General features: G+C 34.2%; 1 protein-coding gene across 3 annotated transcripts in view; it reads right to left on the bottom strand.

The window, feature by feature from the left end:
* The window catches only part of LOC111157208 (stromal antigen 2), a 143,749-nt gene that overhangs the window by 20,588 nt on the left and 98,273 nt on the right, over positions 1–24,888 (bottom strand). For all 3 annotated transcript variants that reach the window (XM_022518498.1, XM_022518500.1, XM_022518499.1), the window contains exons 13-27: positions 24,062–24,169; positions 22,177–22,288; positions 20,381–20,498; positions 19,647–19,750; positions 18,279–18,371; positions 18,051–18,140; positions 17,225–17,428; positions 15,534–15,604; positions 14,700–14,787; positions 14,530–14,610; positions 12,648–12,740; positions 9,287–9,461; positions 4,556–4,695; positions 2,558–2,659; positions 226–374 (exon numbers count right to left, since the gene is read on the bottom strand). In XM_022518498.1, coding sequence (XP_022374206.1) covers positions 226–374; positions 2,558–2,659; positions 4,556–4,695; positions 9,287–9,461; positions 12,648–12,740; positions 14,530–14,610; positions 14,700–14,787; positions 15,534–15,604; positions 17,225–17,428; positions 18,051–18,140; positions 18,279–18,371; positions 19,647–19,750; positions 20,381–20,498; positions 22,177–22,288; positions 24,062–24,169 — 1,728 coding nt within the window. The remainder of the gene's footprint in view (positions 1–225; positions 375–2,557; positions 2,660–4,555; positions 4,696–9,286; positions 9,462–12,647; positions 12,741–14,529; positions 14,611–14,699; positions 14,788–15,533; positions 15,605–17,224; positions 17,429–18,050; positions 18,141–18,278; positions 18,372–19,646; positions 19,751–20,380; positions 20,499–22,176; positions 22,289–24,061; positions 24,170–24,888) is intronic.

Here is a 24,888-nt window from a genome sequence, read left to right as displayed (position 1 = left end):
TAATGCTTTAATTAAAGCAAAGACTTTCTATAAAAGAAGTTTTAGTCCCAACACATATGTTAATGGAGATAGCATTATTACTGGTTCTCAAGAAAGGATATATGCTACAGATTTGAAAAAAAATAACGCATCAATTGAGTTTGGTTATTCTAAACAAAAGAAGTAAATACAAAAAAATTTCATGATTAAAAAACAGGAGAGCTGAATAAAATATTTGGAGATTACTTGTGTAGCATAGCAATGGCCTCTCTTGTTTTCAATTGATCGAGTCCAAAAGTTAATGCAAAACGTCGAGCAAGCTCTTTTATGCCGCTAAATGTTGAGGATGATCTATCAAAATTATAGCCGTTTTCTTGTATCATTTCATTAAAAAGCTATTTGGAAAAAAAGAAAGCATGTTAAAGAAGTTTTGTTATAATTACAGATTACTAACATCTTTTAAGATCCCATGTTCTCTACTTTAAAATATAGCAGATGCTCATAAATGAGGCATTTCATTTTATTCTAAAACATGGATTTTTAAAAATCCCATGATACAAATGAACAAAAACACAGTCCTTTATATATTCAGACCAGAGGTAGTTACGGACATTAGACACTCTTAAGGTTATGGCACAACTCTGTTCTGCTGGTGTTAACTGGATCTTAAAACAGCATATAAAAATATAAAGGAAAAGGAAACCCATCCAATTATTAGGCAACTATGCTGTTACTCTACGTTTACATAATGCATTTTCACATCAAGAACTTCTATCATAAATAAGCGCAACAAAATAGAATTTTTCAACTACCAAAGGGCCAAGGTTTTTAACAGACAATGGCTACTACTGCTAAGAATATTACACAATGGGCACTCTGACCTGAAACAAAAACTGAGATAACCTTTCTACGGGGGAATCTGTACTGAAAGCTGTAAAATTCTAATGTCCTTTGACTAAGCAATTCTAATTATTGGCCTTTACTCAAAGAAATTATAATAATATTTGTGCATGATACATAGGTACAAAAATGTTTTAGTGTTATCTGTAATGGCAAGGATGGTAAAAGACCTCAACATTGAACAAGAGATCTTGGTTAAATCATGGTCCCTCTATAAAATGTAATACTATACTAGTCATTAAAAATGCTCAGGAAGTATTTAATGGCATGAAGGCAGTATGGTTTTATAACATGAATAATTCAGGCTTGCAAAATAGCATGCCCAATATAGTTTAGTTTTTATAAAACTTAAGACTTCATATAGGCATAAAAAAGACTAAGAAAGGGCGCCTGGGTGGCTCAGTGGGTTAAGCCGCTGCCTTCGGCTTGGGTCGTGATCTAAGGTCCTGGGATTGAGTCCCGCATCGGGCTCTCTGCTCAGCAGGGAGCCTGCTTCCCTTCCTCTCTCTCTGCCTACTTGTGATCTCTGTCTGTCAAATAAATAAATAAAATCTTAAAAAAAAAAAGACTAAGAAAGCTATTAAAAACTAAAAATGTATTTGTTAAGTGAAAAACAAGAATAAGTTGTATTTTTTTCTAGTTCCTGTATTTTCTAAATGTTCTACAGCAAAAGGCTATTATTTTATAGGAAAAGACTTAAATGTTACCTTTCAAAACCTTTTAAATTTTATTAACTTTAATTAGGAATATCTAAATATGCAAACGGAACTTAGAGATTTAACACCTAGATTTCTTAAAAACAAGAAAACTTATGACATTGAAATAGGTTAAGGTTATATTCTGCATGCATTTGGTCTCCAAAGACAGAAGTATATTAAGCATATGATTTTTATGCAACTAAACCTACCTCACCACTGTCAAAATGAAAATGAGTATTGCAGTTTGATTATTAAGATTGATAAATGGTCATTAAAATAAATATGAAAATGAAAAAAAGTAAAATTCACTTGAACCCTACCAGAGTAAGTTAGCCGCAGCTAAAATTTTGGTGATTATTTTTCCAGATAGATATACAGATAAGTACAATTTTATAGGGATGCTATACTATAATCTTTTAAATTTTATTCTCAAACTATGTGTTGTGATCTTTACATATTAGTGAATACAAATCTATACTAATTTTAGGTGCTAAACAATAACCAATGCAGAGATATACAACAAAACACATTCATCTAATATCCTCTTGATGGACAAATGTTTCTAATTTCTTGCTATTATAAACACTGTTGCCATGTGTAATATGGTATACCCCTTTTTGGAAACTTGTCCTATTACCTCCTTGGATAAAATTTTAAAAGTAGAACTGCTGCCACAAATGGCAAACACATTATAAATTTTAACATATACTGCCAAACTGCCTACCAAGGTTATATCAACACATAGTGCTGACAGTACTATTTCCCCCCAAACATTAGATAATGGTTACGTTTTGCTAATCTTACCAGTCTGAAAGCAAAAAATGATCTCGCTTACAGTGTCTACTACTGACATTGAAAATCTTACATTTCTATTTTTATGAACTGTCTATTGCATCCTTTGCCCAGTTTCCTACTTGTTATCTTGAAAAGTATTAGGTATTAATTACGTTTGCCTAAAGTTGATACTCTTCATATCTTACCTGCTGCAAACTGAGAATGAGGGTCTTTGCACACTGAATTTTGTCTATTTGCCTTGTTTTACTCATTGTTTCTTTGATGATATCTCCATAGTCATTATAATACTAGAAAAGAAATTTGTACAAATTAGAGCTTTATTTCTTAAAACTCCTGGACAATAAGACTAGTTTTATGTTAGTCTTGTGAGTAGTATATATTACAAAATTCGTACTTGGCTAAAATTATGCATTCAAACAGAGAAAAGAATGTTTCTGAAACTTGAAGATAATTTCTAAGCATATTAATCCCTAACACCAATAAATTCCAAAATAGACAATCACCTTAAGCTCCAGACCGGTTTTAAGGAGGTGTGGAGTAAAACAATAATCAGGCTCTACACGCTTTCAAAAGTAACAAAAAGGACATAAAGTTCTTCTGCTCTTTGTGAACTACTAAGACAATGAATATAATCAGTTACTTTTATAACTTTTTCATTGTTAACTGGCATGTAGATCATGTGCCATTTCCAACTTTGTTAATTTGGATTATAGAAACTAAAAGCCTGGGGGCCCCTGGGTGGCTCAGTCATTAAGTGACTGCCTTCGGCTTGAGTCATGATCCCAGGGTCCTGGGATCAAGCCCCGCATCAGGCTCCCTGCTCAGCAGGAAGCCTGCTTGTCCCTCTCCCGCTCCCGCTCCCACTGCTTGTGTTCCCTCTCTCGACGTGTCTCTCTCTCTCTCTCTCTCTCTGTCAAAAAAAAAAAAAAGAAGAAGAAGAAGAAGAAAGAAAGAAACTAACAGCCTGTTAATACTTAAAAGAAAACTCACTGTGTGTCGACATTTATGTTGTTGTCACATTATAATCTAAGACCTTGTTTCAAAATGAATACATAACAACTCTCAGAGATAACAGGATAACCATGCCCTTAAGGCTAATAAAATTGACTTTATAGGGGCGCCTGGGTGGCTCAGCGGGTTGAAGCCTCTGCCTTTGGCTCAGGTCATGATCCCAGGGTCCTGGGATCAAGTCCCGCATTGGGCTCTCTGCTCAGCACGGAGCCTGCTTCCTCCTCTCTGCCTGCCTCTCTGACTACTTGTGATTTCTGTCAAATAAATTTTTTTAAAAATTGACTTTATAATATGCAAGCCTAGAAAGTTTAAAACTTGCAAAAACAACTTCACAAACCTTAGTTTTTTTCTTAAAAATCTAAAAATGGTAATGCCAAATAACTTAAGTCCCAAAGTAATTTATGATGGTGTTAGAGTTCTATCATGTGGCAAAATATTTCAGAGAGAATTCATTAATTGGGTTTTTGACAAATTTATTACATATTTATCTGGTGACAGCAAAGACTTAAAAAAGTTTATATTCATAATTAGTTTTTCTTTAATCCTTTCTCAAGTAAAATCTATCTTATCATATTTAGTTATATTTCATTAGTATAATTAGTAATATCTTTTCTACTACCACTTAAATATTAGAGAATCTCACAGGTACTTATGAAGACTGTGAATAACACACAGTGAATCAAATCAGATTTTCAAAGCCTAAAGGAATCTTAGTTATCACAGTGGAACAGATGAAGAAAGGCAGGACCCAACAGGTACTGAATTACTCAAGGTCAGGAGCTACATAGTAACCAAGCCAAAACTATAGCGGCTAGGTCTCCTGAATCCTAGAACAATACCCTTTTTATGCTACATCAAGCAGAGGAGGAACATCATCCTATTGTCTTAAACTACACCACAAAGATAAATTCTAACAGTGATACTTAACCCAAAATATTCCCAATATTCTAAATGAAGTGAACTCAATAAACTCAAAATGTCCATTAATGGAAGACTAGAAATACGAAGTAATATTATAAAAAATGTTAAATTTTAAAAGAAATTTATTTTATGCTAGAAAAGTAATTTACTATTTAAAAAATTCAAAGGCAATCAGAAATAAAAGCCAGTGTTACATTCATTTTCTTTTAAGCATTATAAAAAATAAGTTGCTGTCCATTTTCCAACTTTACCTTCATATACTGCTTGAAGATATCTGCAGCAGTATTCATCTCCACCACAGTATATACAATTAGCTTACAAAATGCTGCAAGTAAATTTCTCCTCTTGTGCAGAGCTTCAATTTTACTGGCTTCATCCTCCTGCTGACCATCTGGGGAAAAAAGTTACAAACATTAAGCCATCTGTATTTTACTTCAGCCATATGTATTTTTAATTCTTACTATAAAATACTTTTATTTTGGAGAATTTGAAAAATACAGTAAACACATTCAAATAAAATACCAATTATAATCACTCCTAATATCTCAGTGAATGACCAGTCTATTAATCCCAATACACAAAATTTTTGTGAACTCAAAAGAGTAAGCATAAGGCTGCTTATTGAACATGTAACAGGAACCAGTTGAGTGAGTCAGAGGAACTGATGTTTAGTGAAGTCAGGCTAAGCCTGCCTAAGGCAATCATCCACCTCCCTAATAGGATCGCTTGCCAATGAGATCTGCATATTCGATGTTCACTGGTTAAGGCCACTGGGGGCTGGGGGCAGCCAACCTCAGAAATTCTCCTATCCCTTCCAAGGATGACCCCATCCCACCTGAGCCCCAACTCTCACTGACACATACTTACTTTATATATATTACATATACTCAATAAGTCTGACCTAGGAACTATTCTGTCTTTTTAAGATAACTTCTTATGTTTCTGCTCTGACCCATTATGTGAGATGTTGACATTCAGAGTTATCACGGAAATAGGCTTATTTCCAACTTTATAGTCAAGGAAGCCGGACTATAGCTTCCAAGTACTGCCAAAAGATTATTTCTGATTATTTGATATTGCAAACAAAATTGTGATGAAGCCTTTTATACAAAAAGCTATGTAAAGAATTTTCCTCTGAACAAACTTTATCAACAAAATTCCTTATTAAGAGCTACCTTATTCTGATTTACATTTCTTTGGTTAGCAGTGAAATTCAAGTTTTTTGTGCATTTATTAGCCATTTATACTTCCTCATTTGTGAACTGTAGGGGTATACCCTGTCAGGTCTTCAATATAAGGTTCCCAATATCAAAAAAATAATTTGTAAAATAGGAATGTTCTTTAAAACAAATGTTTATTTTACTCTACCTCTGATAATCTTCAATAACTGCTAGTAAATTAAAACCAAATTCTGAGACTAGGAATTTAAGACAGACCATAAGAAAAAGTTTTATCACAAGTGCATATTCCAGAATCCCAAAGACATTTGCTTAGAAACCTAAAACGTCTTGTTTACTCTTTCAGAAGATTACCCTGAACATATAAACTTTTTGTAATTTTCTCTGTGATTATAATGGATTTCTATACAATACTGTTTCTAATCACTGTTCAGTACTACTCTCAGAAGTACACATATATAGAGGTTCTCCCCTATAGACTAAATTACCCAGATATTAATTACCCAGTTTTTGAGCTCTGATTTTCATTTTTTTTCGCCTTTTTCTTTTAAGGTGGGGTGTGTGTGTTGTGTGTGTGTGTGAGTGTGTGAGTGTGTGTTAATCTCTACAACCCAATATGGGGCTTGAACTCACGACCCTGAAATCAAGAGTTGCATGCTCTTCTGAATGAGCCAGTCAAGGCACTCTGGGGTTTTTTTTACTTCGCATCAAAAACTAGCCACCTTTTATCTTGTGGGGATTAAAGAATGTTAGAGAAGTATCCAACATACTGGGCCTTTCATATATGTCAACTGCCTTTATTATTCTGTGTCATCAGTGCCTCTAGAAGCATTCTCTTCCATTCTCTCATTCTCATCTAACGTACATGGGCTAACAAATCAAATAAATAACCATGGGTCTACAACACCAGGTGTTAGACGAGAATGAAAACCAATGGAAACTCACCCTGCTGGTGGGAGAATAAAACAATACAACCACTCAGGAGAATATTTTCACATGTGGTAGAATTTAAGATGCACAAAGACTATATAATCTGGCAATTCCACTCTTAGGTATGCACTAGAAAAGCATTTGCACATGTGCTCAAGCCAGTAAGTTTAAGAACATTTATTGTATACTATTTATATAACAGGGAAAAAGTGGAAAAAGTTGGAAAAAGTAGTCATGCCTGGGTGGCTCAGTTGGTTAAGCATCCAACTCTTGATTTCAGCTCAGGTCATGGTCTCAAAGTCATGGAATCGAGCCCCACTGAGCCCACCAGGCCTCTGCACTCAGTGAAAAATCTTCTTCAGATTTTTTCACTTTCCTCCTCTGCCCCTCTCTGCTCATGCTCTCTCTAAAATGAATAAATAAAATCTTTTTTTAAAAGGGTAAAGTGGGGCGCCTAGGTGGCTCAGTCAATTAAGCATCTGCCTTCAGCTCAGGTCATGATCCCAGGGTCCCAGGATCCAGCCCCACATCAGGCTCCCTGCTGAGCAGGGAGCCTGCTTCTCCCTCTCCCCTGCTTGTACTCTCTTGCTCTCTGTCAAATAAATAAAATCTTTTTATAAGAAAAAAGGATAAAGTAGGGTTAATTCATATTACATAATAATCCAGCAGTCAAGATGAATAAGCTATAACCATATGTCAACACTGACAAATTTCAAAAATGTTAATGCAAAAAAGCAAGATGCAAAATAAAATGTTCAACATAATACCATTTATATGGGAGCTAGCAACAGAAAATAAACTATATATTGTCAATAGATACATAAACTCCTGGTATAGTAAAATTAAAATGCAAAGGCATGATAACACCAATGCAGGATAGCAGTTATCCCCAGGGAAAAATAATAGGATTGGACAGGGATACAACTGAGGGTTTCTTCTGTATCTATACTTTATTCCCCCTCTAAAAAAATTGCTAACAAACAACAAAATTTGACAAATGCTGGTGACAGATATGGACAAATGTTATATTTTACATTTTTCAAAAAAACTGGAATACATTTCATTTTTAAATAGGGGGGAAAAAAAGGTCCAAGAAGGTAAGACTGAGCATAATTTCAAGAAGCTCCTAGAAAATTCAGAAGTATTGGCGAGCTTATTCTCATTCTAGTTCTATGGTATAAATGAAGCAGAGGCAGTCCCCCAACTATAACAAAAGGATTAAAAAAGAAAACTAATTTTGTATCAATTTTTTGAATGCAGCTAGGCTTTCCCAAGAAGTTTTAAAAACTCCTACTCGTCTTTTAGGATCCAATCCAGATGCTAGCTTATTTCAATGTTTTGACTGCCAGACCAGTTAATATGTCCTCTACATGACAACAATGTGGACATGCTTCTATTACTTATCAAACCGCATTATAATTTTTTTTTTAGATATTTTTTGCACTTGAATTTTTTTTGAAGACTTTATCTACTCATTTAACAGACAAAGATCACAAGCAGGCAGAGAGGGGGAAATAGGCTCCCTGCTGAGCAGAGAGTCCCATGCGGGGCTTGATCTCAGGACCCTGGGATCATGATCGGAGACGAAGACAGAGGCTTAACCCATTGAGCCATCCAGGAGCCCCTGCACTTGAATTCTTAAAAGGAATTGTCTCATTTTTTGATATCCACAACATCTACTTCCTGACCAACAAATGTCAAATAAATGTTAAAAACAGAAGTGTAACTAAACCACCAACTCCAAGTAAAAGGTAAAAAATTTTAAGTATATAAACTTTAGTACACGGACTTCTGACAACTGTTTTTGCTACTCTAGGTTTCTCAATTCTCTTCTGGCTGAGTTTTAAATACTTAATAACAAGTTCTTATTGAAAATAAGCTACAAGCCATTTCTAAAATTATATGTATTTAGAATATGATTTGCAGTGGTACGTTAGTGTATGTATGGAGATTCACATATACTGATGTTATATTTTTTTAAAAGATTTTATTTATCTACTTATTTGTCTGTTTACCAGACAGAGCGAGCACAAGCAGGGGGAGCAGCAGGCAGCGGGAGAAGCAGATTCCCCGCTGAGCAAGGAGCCCAATGTGGAACTCGATCCCAGGAACCTGGAATCATGACCCGACCCAAAGGCAGATGCTTAACTGACTGAGCCACCCAGGTGTCCCTATAATGATGTTATATTGTCCTTCAAGTATAACTTCAAATTAAGACCAAACCCAGAAAGAAGCCACCCAACACTTTTTTCCATGACCTCTTATTCAAGTAAGACATCTGTTGTATTAATTAGGGTAGAAAGAGTAACTTACCACTAGGGAAGACTGGTGAGATTATTTTCCTGTGAACATTCTATACTGCCCCAGAAATTTACAGAACAATTTCAAACATCTTCTAACATTGAGAAATTACAAAGTTTAATAACCCCCTCAAAATATGAAAACCTGTGTTACAAAAGTATACAACAAAAATGTCACTTAAAGAAATATTTTATTCTGCTCTAACTACCTGAAAACTGGTATTACCAATAACTAAGGGGAAGAGGGAGTAAATTTTACTGCGTACCTACTTCATGCCCAGGCACTGCACAAGTCACTTTCCTCAATTAATTCAGACAGTTTTGTAAAGTAGCTACAAATTAGAAAAATAGGCTTGGGCTAGTGAGAAGCAAAGATCTGACTCCAAAGCCTATGCCCTGAGACATCACCATGTTTTTAGAATATTACAAAAATTAATATAAATGTGCTGAAACATGCACTTGTGTTTCATGTTTTCAGAATAAAATATCACATAGTATCACAACACTTTACATCACTGTTACTTAAATTTATGGTGGATGCAAAGACTTAACAAAAAGATGCCAACAAAATTACCTGCACTGTTGTTATCATCATCCTGTTCAATGAAGACATGATCCAGAATGAAGCTGAGCAACTCAGACTGCAATGAAGAATCAGGGGTGTAAACTAATGGCTCTAACATGTCGCGCCCTCCTGACATAATTTGATGGCTGAAGATCATCAGAATATCACATAGAATAGTGAAGGCCTATTTAAAAAAAAAAGTACAGCGTGCTATAATCCAAGGTTTCTCACCAACTGCCACAAGTAACATATATTTAACACAGAAACAGAATCCAACTTCCAAGAAAAACCAGTGTAGAGTATGTTCTTAAGTTTTTTTTTTTTAAGATTTTATTTATTTATTTCACAGAGAGAGAGATCACAAGTAGGCAGAGAGGCAGGCAGAGAGAGAGAGAGAGAGAGAGAGAGAGAGAGGAGGAAGCAGGTTCTCCGCTGAGCAGAGAGCCCGATGCGGGACTCGATCCCAGGACCCTGAGATCATGACCTGAGCCGAAGGCAGCGGCTTAACCCACTGAGCCACCCAGGCGCCCCTGTTCTTAAGTTTTTAAAGGTGAGGAAAAACATTTCTGTAAAAATGATTTCTAGTATTTGCAATCATGCTTTACTAACTGCAAGGTAATTTCATTAAGTATTATTTTCAGCAACATTAAGTGACTTGTACATAATCTGTTAACACTACCAAAACATGCAGTCAGGACTCAACTTCAGGTTTTTTGACTCCAAACCCAACTCTCCACTATATGACAATACCTCATGGTATACATCCCTAAATAGGGAATAACATAAACTTGGTACCATTCCTTTCCTCTATGAAGACAAAAACATACCAAGGAGATCAACTATCGCCCAGAAGAGAGATCACAAAGTCCTTGGTACTTTTTAAGCACTCTTATTCTCAGTATGTGTAGCGATTAAGTAGGAAAAAAAAAAAAACACAATAAACTATGTGCCTGCTTAGGTACTCATCAGACAAATCCAGTAATATCATGATAAACATAAAGCCAAAGTTGTATCTCAAGATGCTTATAAAAACTCTGCCAGGAGTTTTAAATGGATTCAAACACTGGTAAAAGTATTCAGAAGAAACTGGAAATTTTTAATTATCTGTTGGGAACGGGTTACAAAAACAGAATTTAGCAGTCACAAAGTCAATAGCGAATTACATTAAAGGAATTACATTTAAATTACTGCTAAGACGGGTAACAGAGAGCACAAAGCAGATCTCAATAATGTTTTCACCTTTTTGGAACTAACCACATTTACTTCTTTCTCTTTTACTTTATGCTTTTGCTTCTTTCAGTTTTTCCTCACTTTACTATGATAGTAGTCATTTACACCCATCAGGATATCTGAGTTTACAAAAACTTTTGCAACATACGTGGTAAGAAAAAAAGAGTGATAAGCATGGTGCTATTGACTAAAAAGGTAAACTGGCAGGTCAAGTGACTTGACCAAGACATATTTCTGAAAGCCATTAGGAAGACTGACACACAAGGTATTTCATGACCAAATAATTAATTGCCAAGGCCTGAAAAACAGATTAAACAGAAGGTTACATATGATAATCCTTAAGAAATTTGTGTTAACACTTTAATAGGGAATATTACGCTGAGTATCTTGGTGGCATATGAAAACAAAGAGGAATACTTCATGTTATTAATTTTGGATCAATGTATACCTCATTAAAATCTATCCTAAGAGCTTAACTCTAAATTGAATTTACTGTCTATGGAAATTTTTGTTCCTTTCATGTGAACTATACAGATGAAAATTAAATTTCCAAATCCTTTAATTGCTACAATTCAAAACTACATACTTAACACTGGAGAATTTGGCAATGTAGTAATTATAGGAATATACTTCATACTTTTGCAAGAAAAATGTGGAAGTCAGTTACTGGATCTTGGCCATTTAGTATCTTCTAATTTATTTATGCCCAAGCATACAGGTATGGGAGTGACAAATGGGAGTTGGAAGAAGAAAAATAAAATTAACAGCTGGATAATGAATGTGAATTTTTAACTATAAAACTCTGAATGTATTTCACTGAAATCAGTTTTGATACTTTAAAATAAAATACAGACAAGGGACACTCACAAAGGTTGAAGGAATTTACTAATCGCTTTATAGCTGGATGACCATATCTGAACTGCTTTCATAGTAGCTTTAAGAAGGACGGGACTGGAAGAGACTATGCTGAGTGAAATAAGTCAAGCAGAGAGAGTCAAGTATCATATGGTTTCACTTACTTGTGGAGCATAAGGAGTAACATGGAGGACATTGGGAGATGGAGCAGAGAAGTGAGTTGGAGGAAATTGGAGGGGGAGACAAACCATGAGAGACTGTGGACTCTGAGAAACAAACTGAGGGGTTTAGGGGGGGGGGGGGGGGGGGGTGGGGTGATCCTGGTGGTGGGTATTATGGAGGGCACATACTGCATAGAGCATTGGGTGTGATGCATAAACTATGAATGCTGGAACACTGAAAAGAAATAAAATAAAATAGAAAAAAAAAGAAGTATACCCTAATTTAAAATGAGTAGTAACCCCAAAAATTAAAAAAAAAATAAACAAACAGTATCCAACGTAACACAAACTGTTGAAAATAGAACTTCTGATGACTGGTGGGGCTCTCCCCCAATATGCAAAGGTTAAACAGAATGAAATGGTCAAAAAAAACCCCTGGAAATCACCATAACCACTTTGACTGTATCACTATTAATATTTCTTATGATTATAAAAATGTCTTCTCCATAGAAGCATTAAAAAAGCAAATGTACAAAAAAGCTTAATCCTCTATTAGGGAATTAAAACTAAATAGGCTCTCAGTCCCAGGATTAGAATTCATTTTACAGATGGGAAAACTACCTATGACAGCAGTTAACAATGTATTTCCACAATGAGAGCATATGAAGTAGGAAGATAACACTTTGAAGGCAGGGGAATGATTAAAATTTTTATTTCAGACAAAGTCCACATAACACAAAAATAACGTGCACAGTCAGGATGGGCAAGAATGTCAATATCTATCTGATAATATTCTCAGAGATGACAAAACCATGTGGACCCGTTCCCCTCCCTGAGGCATACTTGCACTTGTTAAGTTCAAGAATAACTTATGCAATTTCATACATCTAATTTGTATATATGGGCCTGTTTACCAAGTCATAAATAACACAGAATAATTTCAATGAAGGTAATCTATAAACTCCATATGAAATTAGTAATCTGTTTTTTTGACTATCATATACATGGACAGATATAAGACATTTCTGCTTTGCTCAACCTCAGTATTACTTAAATTTTCTGATTAGTTCAGATATTTATTAAGGGTTGCTTACAAAAGATGGCTACCTACGGTAATTACTAACCTGTTCCTTAACAGTAGTATTCACGTTGGTCAGGTAATGCTGACATATCTGACAGAAAACTCTCATCTGTTTCTTTAAACGTAGCAAGTCCTCCTTAAAAAATTTAACATGAATAAAAAAAATTAAATTAAAAAAAATGTAACATGAACAATTGTATAAAAACCTCATTTAGTACTTAACATACTTCAAATTACATAAAATATTATGATATATTTATATTTACTCCACTTATACATTAAATTCTTCTTTATTATTTATAAGAAAGAAAAAAATTAGACCTTTTTTTTTAAAAAAAAAAAAATAGCAACAAACTACAGCCTTAAAAGTAACAGGTATATTAGTGCATAATATCCAAAGTGGTCTGGGTCCTTTAAAATGAGAAAACCTGTATGACTGTATATGGCTATCTTTTAACGAATCTACTACCTCAGAATGCTTAGAGAGTAAAGATTAATGCTCCATCCTTGTTTTGTAATTTGAAGGGTAGCCAACTGATGAACAGAAGAAATTAATTAATAAAAAAGACAGCATCTTTCAGTTGTACTTTTTAAAGAGATGGAAAAAATCAGTTTTGTAGTATTACTCCAATTTAAACAAATTTTAATGTCTTGTAAACTTATATTAAAATGATAAAATCTGAGCCTGGGTGGCTCAGTGGGTTAAAGCCTCTGCCTTTGGCTCTGGTCATGATCCCAGGGTCCTGGGATCGAGCCCCGCATCAGGCTCTCTGCTCAGCGGGGAGCCCGCTTCCTCCTCTCTCTCTCTCTCCGCCTGCCTCTCTGCCTACTTGTGATCTCTGTCAAATAAATAAATAAATAAATCTTTAAAAAAAGATAAAATCTTTTCCTAAAAACAGGTTTAACTTGATTGATTTGGTAAAGAAAACTTAACCAAGCTTCAGAGTGATTTTGTATTTAGTATCATTCATTTTTACCCTTTCCCCTCTACTCAAAATATAATCTTTTCCCACTTTAGTTTTTAATTCAATGCTTTTGACTCAGATGAGTAATCGTATTTGGTTGTTGTTCCTGCTATAAGCTTGATATTGAGTTAAATGAATTTCTTAGCTGTCTGACAAAAAATACACTAACAATACTGAATTGCTTTTCAAAGGGGAAAATATTCATTTCTTGCTCTTTAAAAGCTCACAGAAATTCTAAGCATTTAAAATTATTCTGTGATTTTACACAAAAGAAACTTAGTATCAAGACTATCGTTTTTGAGGAAAAAAGCTATGAACAACGAATTCTCATCTCCAAGATATTACATAGTATCTATAAAAATGTACCTGAATAATATTTATGGCTATATGTACAGCAAGTACAATCTTTTTAAGTTTACAGTTTACAAATAAAAAAAAGATAAGGAGCACCTAGGGTGGCTCAGTCAGTTACAAATGAAAAAGGCAATATTGTTTTGGTTCAATTACTAAACAGTGACTTACAATGAATTTGGAACATCAGGAGAAAGATCCTGCGTATGAAAAATGTGATCCCAAAACAATACTGAGGCATAAGAAGATCTAGGGGCAGCTGGCTTGTTATCATCAATTTATATAATCCAATAGCTGTAAGCTTGTTTCAAAAGCTCTTGGTCATAATTATTTCTATATGTTCTCAATACTTTTGAGAACATGAAAATACATAAATTATGCCACCTTGAAAATATGAAATTTTTAAAATTTAAAATCATACCTTGAAACATATTAATATTCTTTCACTGAATATACATCAAACTATAAACATAACTTTCTAATGGTACACATGCCTAAACAGTAATTTAGAAATAAGCAAGACTTTACTGAAACTGATCTCATTGAAAGTTTGCTGAAAACAGTTAATGATATTTAACGTAATAAGAACTCCACTGGACTACCACAAACCTTTGTAGAGCTGCTTTCAGTTATCTTTGCAAGCTGCCAAAGGATTACATAGTGAGTACACTGCAGTGCATGAATAACTATCTGTAAAAAGAAGAGAATACAGTTAAAACTATAAAGTCCCAAGTATTCATTCTCAAAGTTAAATATGTAACTTGAAAATAAATAAAAACCTGCTCAGGCATATCTCCATTTTCAATTCCGGTTTTCAACAGTTTGTAATTACAAGCAAACAAATCCCACTTTGAAAGATCATGGGCACTGTAAAAAAGAATCAAGTTATATTTTAAAAAGTTAAGCTTAATCACTTTTATTCTGGACTTGAATGTTAACAAAATGCTGTCAAAGTAAATACAGCAAACTTTGTAACATGCACCCACAACAAAAAAAAAAGTATTTTTTTAAAAAGTATGCTGGTTGACAGTCTATCAATTATTTCTCACTTCAAAACATGACTCTGTCAACTACTTTTTATATATAAGCACAAGAAATCTAGCAGAACTGGGACGCCTGGGTGGCTCAGTTGGTTAAGAATCTGCCTTCAGGGACGCCTGGGTGGCTCAGTTGGTTGGACGACTGCCTTCGGCTCAGGTCATGATCCCGGAGTCCTGGGATCGAGTCCCGCATCAGGCTCCCAGCTCCATGGGGAGTCTGCTTCTCCCTCTGACCTTCTCCTTGCTCATGCTCTCCCTCACTGTCTCTCTCTCAAATAAATAAATAAAATCTTTAAAAAAAAAAAAAAAAGAATCTGCCTTCAGTTCAGGTCGTGATCCCAGCATCCTAGGATAGAACCCTGCATTGGGCTACCTGCTCAGCTTCTCCCTTTGCCTGCTGCTCCTCCTGCTTGTACTCTCTCTCTCTGACAAACAAATAAATAAAATCTTTTAAAAAAATTATTCAAAAAAAAAAGGAAATCTAGCAGAACTGATATTATAACACTAAAACATGCAAGTTGGTTTTGATTTTGCTACAGTTTTAAGAAATCAGAACATTAAAATTCGACTTACTTATGAAAAGCAGTGATTCTCTTCAATGTTGACAATACCTGATATGCATCATCTTCATCAGGTTCTTCACCCTATGAATATCAATTATATATAACATTAAATCTTAATAACCACCAAGTGAAAAATCTTAGACTATCACATTGGTGATACCACCTTGAAAAGAAAGAATAGCTTAATACCACAAATTAACTCTGTCATTCAATACCTAGATCTGTCCAAATTTAAAGCAATATGGCTAGGGTAATGAATCAACACAGTTATTATCACAGGTACATTACACCCAAGAGATAAACACTGAATGACATTCTCCCCTCTCTTTTGAAGTAATCTTGACCCAAACTATGAAGACATTTAGTCTTTCACAGTAAAAAATGTATTAGGACTATAAAGAAAAAAAAACAGTAAAGGATACGCAAGAGATCATAAAAACAACACCTAAAAGACAAAACCTTAATGAAAGAAACATAGTGCCCAAAACAGACATACCAGACCAGTAACAATTTGGATAAAACCTTCTGAATAAAGAGTAGATATGCATAGTCCTTCCTGGATATCAATTTTCCAATTGAGAGTAACTTAAGTTTTTGAAAAACTTAGAAGTCCTACTGCATGAAACTTGTAAATTTTTTTAAACACTACCAAACATACTGTACTGAACCCCAAGTCTCTCAAAAAATGCTTATTTCTAAACATGGTTTCTCTACATTAATAAGCTTACTTAACCCATTGCTTGATTTTAAATTAACTTGTCCCAATCACAATCATATCTAGCCAAGAGTAGAGCCATCACATTTTTAAACTAAGAATGTGATCACTGTACATTAACTTATTTCCACAAACTACCAGTTAAGCAAAACTTAGTAAAAGCACGGACTGTTACACAAAAAAGAAAGCTAAAGAAGCAACTATTAAAAAGAAAACTGAAAATTACACTGTCCATATGATTTCTGCAACATTAATGACAAAATTATGTGAAAAAGGCTAAATGTATTGAGAATTACGACTTTATTTTAATGCAAGTCAATTAAACTGTTAAGTACATACTTCTTTTTTATTATGTTCAGTTAGCCACTATACAGTACATCATTAGATTTGATGTAGTATTCAGTGATTCAGTAGTTGCATACAACACCCAGTGCTCATCACAACATGTGCCCTCCTTAATCAAAAAAGATAAAAGTAAAAAAACTTTAAGTGTATTTGAGTGCCACACTTTAACTTTCTTTGGAAATATTAACAGAACACAGGAAACGACAAAATCAACAGTGGCTCTAACAGCAATTTATCAAGGCTTAACAATATCAAAGATTATTACCTTTCCTTACTAACACTGCCAAAACAGTAAGAAATAGCCTACTTTTTGAGGCTAGATAGCCACAGTCTAGCTCTCCTGTTTCATTTACACTGTGTTGCCTAACAGCCTCTAGTTTGGCTAAACCCTGGTAACATCTGAGATCATTTCTTTAAAGTTAAAAAAGTGTAAGGGGTATTAGTTTTGCTTTTACCTTCTCCAAGTCACAGATTCTTACCACCTTCCCATTTTGGTGGAAGAGTAATAGTAGCATGATGAATCAAAGAACAGAATATCTGAATATTTTTCAACATACTGCTAGGGACTATCACCAGGAATGGTGACTAGTTCAGTTATTAAAGGGGAGGGACCCAACTGACAAAATACTTTTAATATATACCTCTTGCAGAAAATCTTCAAGAAGCCGGTTAAATTTATCTGCCAACTCATCTATCAGTTGACTTCTTGAAATATCTACCCTGTTGAAGATTGTGAACTCTTCATTACAGAGTGCATGGTAAGTTTTAGAACATGCTTCCAAAACATCTGTATCTGTGTGCTTCTCTACAATATTCCGGATCTGTCGTAATAAGGCATCCAAATGCTGCAAAATCAAAGTTTTTTTCATTAAAACTAAGGTACATATTAGAAAAAACTAAGGTACATATGATAGGCACAGAAAGCCTATACTAACTTGGTGAAAAGCTTCAAAAACAGTAACTCTACCAGTAGGGCATACATTTCAGTGTGTTTTCCTAGTCGTGGTAAGTAAATACACTGACCCAAGCATACTTATTTCCTCAGCTTTAATGGGAACAATATTACCTATCTTAAAGGGCTTTGGTAAGAATGTTAATACAAAGAATTTATATTTCTGGATATATTATATAAGTATTTATATTCCTGAAACACAGTAAAAGTACTTACTATTAACTGATTTCATTTTATAATTGTTATTATCCACTTACCTACCCCCAATCTCCACAAATCTCTCAGATATAATCAAATAATGGCTAGGAATGAGGGCATGGGTATGGGTATGAATCAAAGGGAAGCCTCATTAATACCATTCTCTAAATCCAACTTATAAAAAACAAAGAAGATATATAAAATGTAGGTTTCCTTTAAAATTAGAAGTTTCAAAAACATAAAGAAACAATATGATGGGACAAACTAAACTAATAGTTTTTCTTCAAGGTTGTTTTTATACAGAGAAAACATTGTACCTTTTCTAATCGTCCAGTGGTATATATTTCCAAATCAAAATATTGCGGCAACTGCAGTAAGTTAGTCACCTTTTCTGCATCTATAGAGTACTTTGAAATAAAAAAGTAAATAAATCATGTCAAAACATCACAATAATGTTAAGTAAACATTATGATAAAAATCAGTTTGACATTTCCAAACAAAACCTATTAATTCCTTACGAATACTCTTCTATTATACAAACTTACCTTAGCTAATAACTGAGGAAGGGCCACAGCAAAAAGTTCAGTGATTTTTGTCCTGTCATCCAACTGGGTCTTCTTCTCCTTCGCTGTCAGCACCTAAAGCAACACAACGATGCCTTTAAGTATTTATTAAACCTAATAACACTGTTAGGTGCTCAAGTTGAAGTTAAGACATACAAAATAAGTAATGAAACTACAGTTCAAATGCAGGACACTAAAATCTCTACTGTAAAACATGAAACCCAAAAGTAACAAAGAATAACTTGCACAGTATTTTTTTTTCTTTTTAAAGATTTTATTTATTATTTGACAGAGAGAGATAGAGTGAGCGAGAGAGGGAACACAAGCAGGGGGAGTGGGAGCGGAAGAAGCAGGCTTCCCACTGAGCAGAGAGCCTGATGTGGGGCTTGATCCCAGGACGCTGGGATCATGACCTGAGCTGAAGGCAGATGCTTAACAAGTGAGCCACCCAGGTGCCCCCTGCACAGTATTTTTTAAAAGCCACCTAAAATAACAGCACCAAAAAAAAAAAAAAAACCTCTAAATAGTTCTAGAGGCAAAATCAGTACCCAATTAGACTAACCAATGCTACCATTAGACAAATAAGGCAACAGTTAGGAACAGGAAAAGTTTAGGAGCTTATACAATAATGGGACTGAGTAGCATTTCAGCCTACTCTAAGCTGTGGGCCATGATGCATGGATTATGAACTCAACATGAATTCACTTAGGATAGCATGAATTCTATCATCAATTAGAAAAAGAAGAAAAAAACAGAAAACAAAATAAAACAGAATGTGTCACATACCATAAGCATTGTTCGAAGAACTTTTGTTTCAATTATACACAAATACACATATATATAGATGTATACTATGTGACAAACCATGTATTTTTATGCCTCATAATCAAAATAAGTTTCAAAGGTTGTGAAATTATTGGTCTACAATACAAATATATGTGAACTTTGTAGTGATGAATTAAAATATAATCCAAGGAAATAGGAATTTCTCCATTTTGATGAATAATTATGTTTCAATTCCTAATTTTTATTAAAAGAAAAGGCAAATCTATAAATAAACCAAAATGCAAAAATGCACCATTCTAAAATGGTAAGCTATATTAAGTCTTGAGAGAAGTCAATCACTTTATCTTCTATAGTAACTAACAAAGTATCTCATGGAAGGAACTCAAAATTTCCTGAATTGTTAATGCTTCAAAATTTTTTTCTAACATATATGTATGGACAAAGATCATCTGAAAAATAAAATGTAAGATTCAATAATGTGGCTTTATAGTTATATGCAAGAATTTTTAAAATCCTATCAAAAGGAGAAACACACCTTAGAATAGTAAAACTATACCAACATACCCTTTTGCCTGTCCCTCTTCCCACAGGGGGATGACATTCAGCTGCTTGTCTAATGGTACAAAGCATTATTTCTATCAGAGCACTCTCTTGTCTATCTGTTAGTGCTGAAAAAAAAATCAGAAAGAATTAACCTTTTTCATTTTTCCCTATATGTTACTTGTAAGTATTACATAACAATCCTTCTGCCTGTGACAGAATCTTACCTAATGTACTAAAGAAAATCCCATTACTTTATCACAGCTAGGATGAGAATTAAACTTTACTGAACAGTACAAATCTGTGTACCACTGGTCCACAATTTAACCAAAGAAAATATGAACAGAGATACCACAAAAATTTTTTAACAACTCAGTACTGACAGCAACTACATTTTTCTTCATAATATTCACGTATATGAAAACAAAATTATTCATGTAGATTTTCAATTACTTTTTAAAGATTTATTTGAGAGAGAGAGAAAAAAAACACTCACGCAGGGGAAGAGTAGAGCGTAAGGGAGAGAATCTCAAGCAGACTCCATACACAGCCCGAGGCCCAATCTAAGGACCCTGAGAAAGTCCTATGCCCAGCCAACTTAACCACCCAGGTACCCCTCAATTAGTTTTTAGTGTATGTGCTGCCAAAGCAAGCACTCTCAATTACTTTTTAATATTAAAGAGAAAGAAATGGAGTAAGTAAAATCTATTTTTAAAACTGTCTAGGTAACAAAACACCATAATTAAACACCCATTTACCTTCTTCTCCACTCAGCGGCTCCTCCAGCAACAAGCTATTCATACATTCCCAGTCTTTCAGTAGCTCGGTAGCACAGTCCCACATGCTATCCACAAGGTATGCTGCATGCTCATGTAACTAAAATTTAAAAAGACCAATGTGCTCTTAGACAAACAGCATACTAGCCTCAACTCAAAAGAATGGAAGCTTTGCTGGCACCATGTACAAACTCAAACAGCAATCTGGTTTTTTAGGTCAAATGGAAAAAAGAACAAAGAAGAAACTGCCTTAGCTTGTGGAGTATAAGTAAACTCACAATAATTACTACGATAGTTAACAAGAAAATTAATTCTGATTAATTATATGCATGTATATTCAGTACCTATTTGGACTCAATACTACATGAGTTAACCACACTCAGTTATAAAATACACTGTTAATTTAATGGGCGTAATTATGGTTACTTAAACATTTTTTAAAAATTTACTTATCAATTCAATATATAAGCATATTATTTCTCTTCATTTTGTGAAGACTAAAAGGCCCTACAGATTCCCAACTTATTTCCAGGGACTATCATTATAATGATACCAAAACCTGTCAAAGACATTACCAATAAAAAAATATGGAGGCCAACATCTAACATGAACAAAGAGGGAGTATCCTCAAAAACCTAGCAAAGTGAAACCAGCAATATATAGAAAGGGTAACAGATCATGACTAAGTAGGTTTTATCCTAGGAATTCAAGGTTGGTTCAACATTAAAAAAAATAGTCAACATTATTCAAATATTAACATAATGAAGGATAAAATATTCATCTCAATAAAATAATCATCTCAGAACAAGCACTGGACAGAATTCAACATCATTCATGATAAAACTCAACAAAAGGGATAAAAGAAAACATTCTCAATATAAATAACTACACCATGTGACCTATAACTAAATAACAATGTAGAAATACTGGATGCTTTACCCCTAAGATCAGGAACAATCAAAAGATGTCCACTCTCACCACTTCTATTCAACATTCTACTGGATGTCTTAATCAGTTCAATAAGGCCAGGGGAAAATGGCACAAATACAGGAAAGGAAGAAGTAAACTGAACATTATTTGCATTATTATAGATAATCCCAAGGAATCTATTAAAACCTTACTAAAGTAAGTGAATTTAGGAAAGATACAGATGCAAAAGCCAACTATATTTCTATATACAGAAAAAATTTTAAAATTTAATTAAAAGACCCTAAAACTGACTGAGTAATACATAATATGAACACGAAAAATGTATGTTGGAGCCTCTCAAATTCTGGTAAACAGGCAAATTTTCAATCTGAGGGAGACCTAGAAGAGCTGAGGCTAAATGTAAATCTCTACCTTCAACAAAAGTTAAAAAAGCAGGTACCAAATACTGAGAACGAAGCGCAAGGTCTGTATTAACAGTTTCGCATGAAAAATGAAGAGTTTTACATGGATTAGCTCAATGTTACCTGAGAAATTATTATCCACATTTTTACAAAGAAAATGAGACTTAGAAAGATTAAGCAACTAAACCAGTTACACAAGTAAGTAGAGGAACACAATTGGTAATAAGGTCTTTCTGACTCCAAAATTCATACTCTTAGCACTATACATAAATCCCATTATTTGAACATCTTACTAAAAGAATGTTTTTCTAAATTTTGTGTAATGGGTACAACTTTATTCTATCCAAGATTTACTGTGATATATGGAAGATTTTAAGATGTACGTCATTTCAACCCCTTCTCCAAATTGTTTTGAACGTAAGTACAAAATGAACAACATCAACTAACCTCACTTTCCAGAAAGAAAAAAACCAATGTCTTAACAAGGTTGGCATTTGGACCTTGTCGCCCCCTTCTTTTCATCATTCCATCGTCCTCTGGATCTCTACGACTGAAGAGCCTATGATCAAGGAAAATATTAACTTTTAAAACAAAAAAAAAACCCATTATTTCCTAATTTTAAAAAACAGTTTGGATTCTATATTTAAGCATCTAATAGAAGAGAGTAAATGGGGCCTGGGTAGGTATTCTCCAACATGATACCCAAGTAAATAATAGTTATAAATCCTTTTCATTTCATACTTAATGGTACTTCTAAGACCTCTTCAATTAACTTCTCCATTATTTCTTTTTTTTAAAGATTTTATTTATTTGAGGGAGGGCAAACGAGCAAACAAAAGAGAATAAAAGCGGGGGTGGGGGGGGACATGCAGAGGAAGGAGAAAGCAGGTTCCTGGCAGAGCAGGACCTACTGCAGGGCTCAATCCTAGGACCCTAAGACCACAGTCCCAGCCAAAAACAGACACCCAACCGACTGAGCCACCAGACACCCATGGATTTTTTTTTTAAGATTTTTATTTATTTGATAGACAGAGATCACAAGTAGGCAGAGAGGCAGGCAGAGATAGAGAGAGAGGAGGAAGCAGGCTCCCCGCCGCGCAGAGAGCCTGACACGGGACTCGATCCCAGGACCCCAAGACCATGACCTGAGCCACAGGCAGAGGCTTAACCCACTGAGCCACCCAGGCGCCCCTGGATTATTTCTTTTTAAAAATATTACTGCATTTTATGCAACTATTTCCTTTTGTAAAAGTATTACACTAGCCCATACCATTTATGCACATTAACCTATAAAGAGTCATCTCTTTAAAACTGAACATATATTTTCCTTCTATCTTTCTTGCACAATTATTTCAAAGTATGAATATAGTGGTCTCTTTCTATGGATATCATGGTGATTTTTCCTTATAAAGAACAAAGAAATACCACTGGATAGCAATGAATAAAAACTGGACTATGAACATTTTACATCATATACTCTAATAAATGCTTCCCCCACGCGCATTTTAATAAAATCTTACCACAAAGATACAGTTTAGTCCATGTGGTTCAAATTATTCTCTTTATTTTTTGTTTAAAGAGAAACTGTCTTTTCTTTTTTTTAAAGATTTTATTTATTTATTTGAAAGATAGAATGAGAGAGAAAGAACACACAGGGAGAGGGGCAGAAGGAAAGGGAGAAGCAGAGTCCCTGCTCAGTAGGGAGCCCAAGGCCAGGCTCAATCCCAGGATCTTGACCTGAGCAGAAGGCAGACACTTAACCAACTGAGTCACCCAGGTACCCCATAAATTGTTCTCTTTAAAAGCCATTACATAACATTTGCCGAATGTTTTCGGTGGTCAGATATTCACACTGCTATCCATACTACTTAATCTGAAGTGTTATACCAACATAAAAAGGACTATAGGGTTTTAGGGATTCTTACATCAAACTCTACCAAACACGTAAAGCAAAGCCCTTTAATATTTTCTAAAGCAAGCAATAACAGACTTAGGACTAAATATTATAATAGGGCAATATTTAGAAACTGACATTGGCGAAAACAATAAAAAATTAGGAAAGGGTCTTAGCATGATGATTTTTATATACTTTGTATGGATTTTCATATATTTTATTCATTAAAAGACATTTCCCTTTGAAGATTTAATTTACACAAATCAAGTGAACTGGAGAACTGAAACCTCTGAAGGAAAGAGTAAAATGTGAAAGTTTCTACTTGACCTGTATGAATAGTTTTTTAAATGAATTCTATATATTTTTAATACTGATTAAAGTACAATAAATTACTGTCATAAAAGTATATTTTAAAGAATAACAAAAATGTAGGTTTACTTTTTGTAGAGAAATTCCCCAGCTGCTACTGCTACTGGCCGGTGAGCTGAATAAACCAGATGGTAGACATTTTCACAATCTTCTGCAGTGAGAACTTCTTCACTACTCCTAAAAAAAAAAAAAAAAAGCAGAACCATTTTAAATGATTTATTTTAAGGGTATTTAATACAATGATCCATGCTCATACATTAAAAAATAATACACTTTTCACTAATGTGTGTTTAAGAAAATCGACTTCATTTGATTATCATCTGTCAGTAAAAGCAAGCCCTGATAAAAGAGCTGAATATTTTGTCAAAATCTAAGATCAATGGGAGGTAAAATGAGAGTGAATACCAAAATACAAAAATATCTGCTGAAGAGAAGTAATGATGTGACAAGGATATTAAAGAGAAAGGTAGACAAAATAATATAAACTAATGTAAAAAAAAATTAAGTGGTGGCATTCTAAGAGCTTAGAGTTAATAATCACAGAAAACACTATATTTCACAGTAATATTAACAAGATAATATCACATTAAAATATACTAACAGCCCAATTATCTCACAATGATAAATACTTCATGCACCATGTACCGAACACCATATGAGGAAATGCAAACGGTTTTTTGAAATAATCAAAATTTAAATACCGAAGACCTTTAATTACAAACTACCACTGGAAAAGTCTTACTGAAATGTACTGCTCATTTTCTTGATCTTACTTTTAAAAAACAAAATAAGCCTAATAAAATCTTCTTGGTAAATAAAAGTCATTATTAGGCCCATCAACCACAGTACCCAAGGGTAAACATTGTCGAGTTCTTCCCTTACAGACTCTGCTTTCA

Source organism: Enhydra lutris, unplaced genomic scaffold (assembly GCF_002288905.1).
Source record: "Enhydra lutris kenyoni isolate GAN:26980312 unplaced genomic scaffold, ASM228890v2 scaffoldscaffold53, whole genome shotgun sequence".
In the NCBI taxonomy this organism is placed as follows: domain Eukaryota; kingdom Metazoa; phylum Chordata; class Mammalia; order Carnivora; family Mustelidae; genus Enhydra; species Enhydra lutris.
Note: the sequence above shows the minus strand (reverse complement) of the source record. Positions and strands in the feature narration are given on the sequence as shown.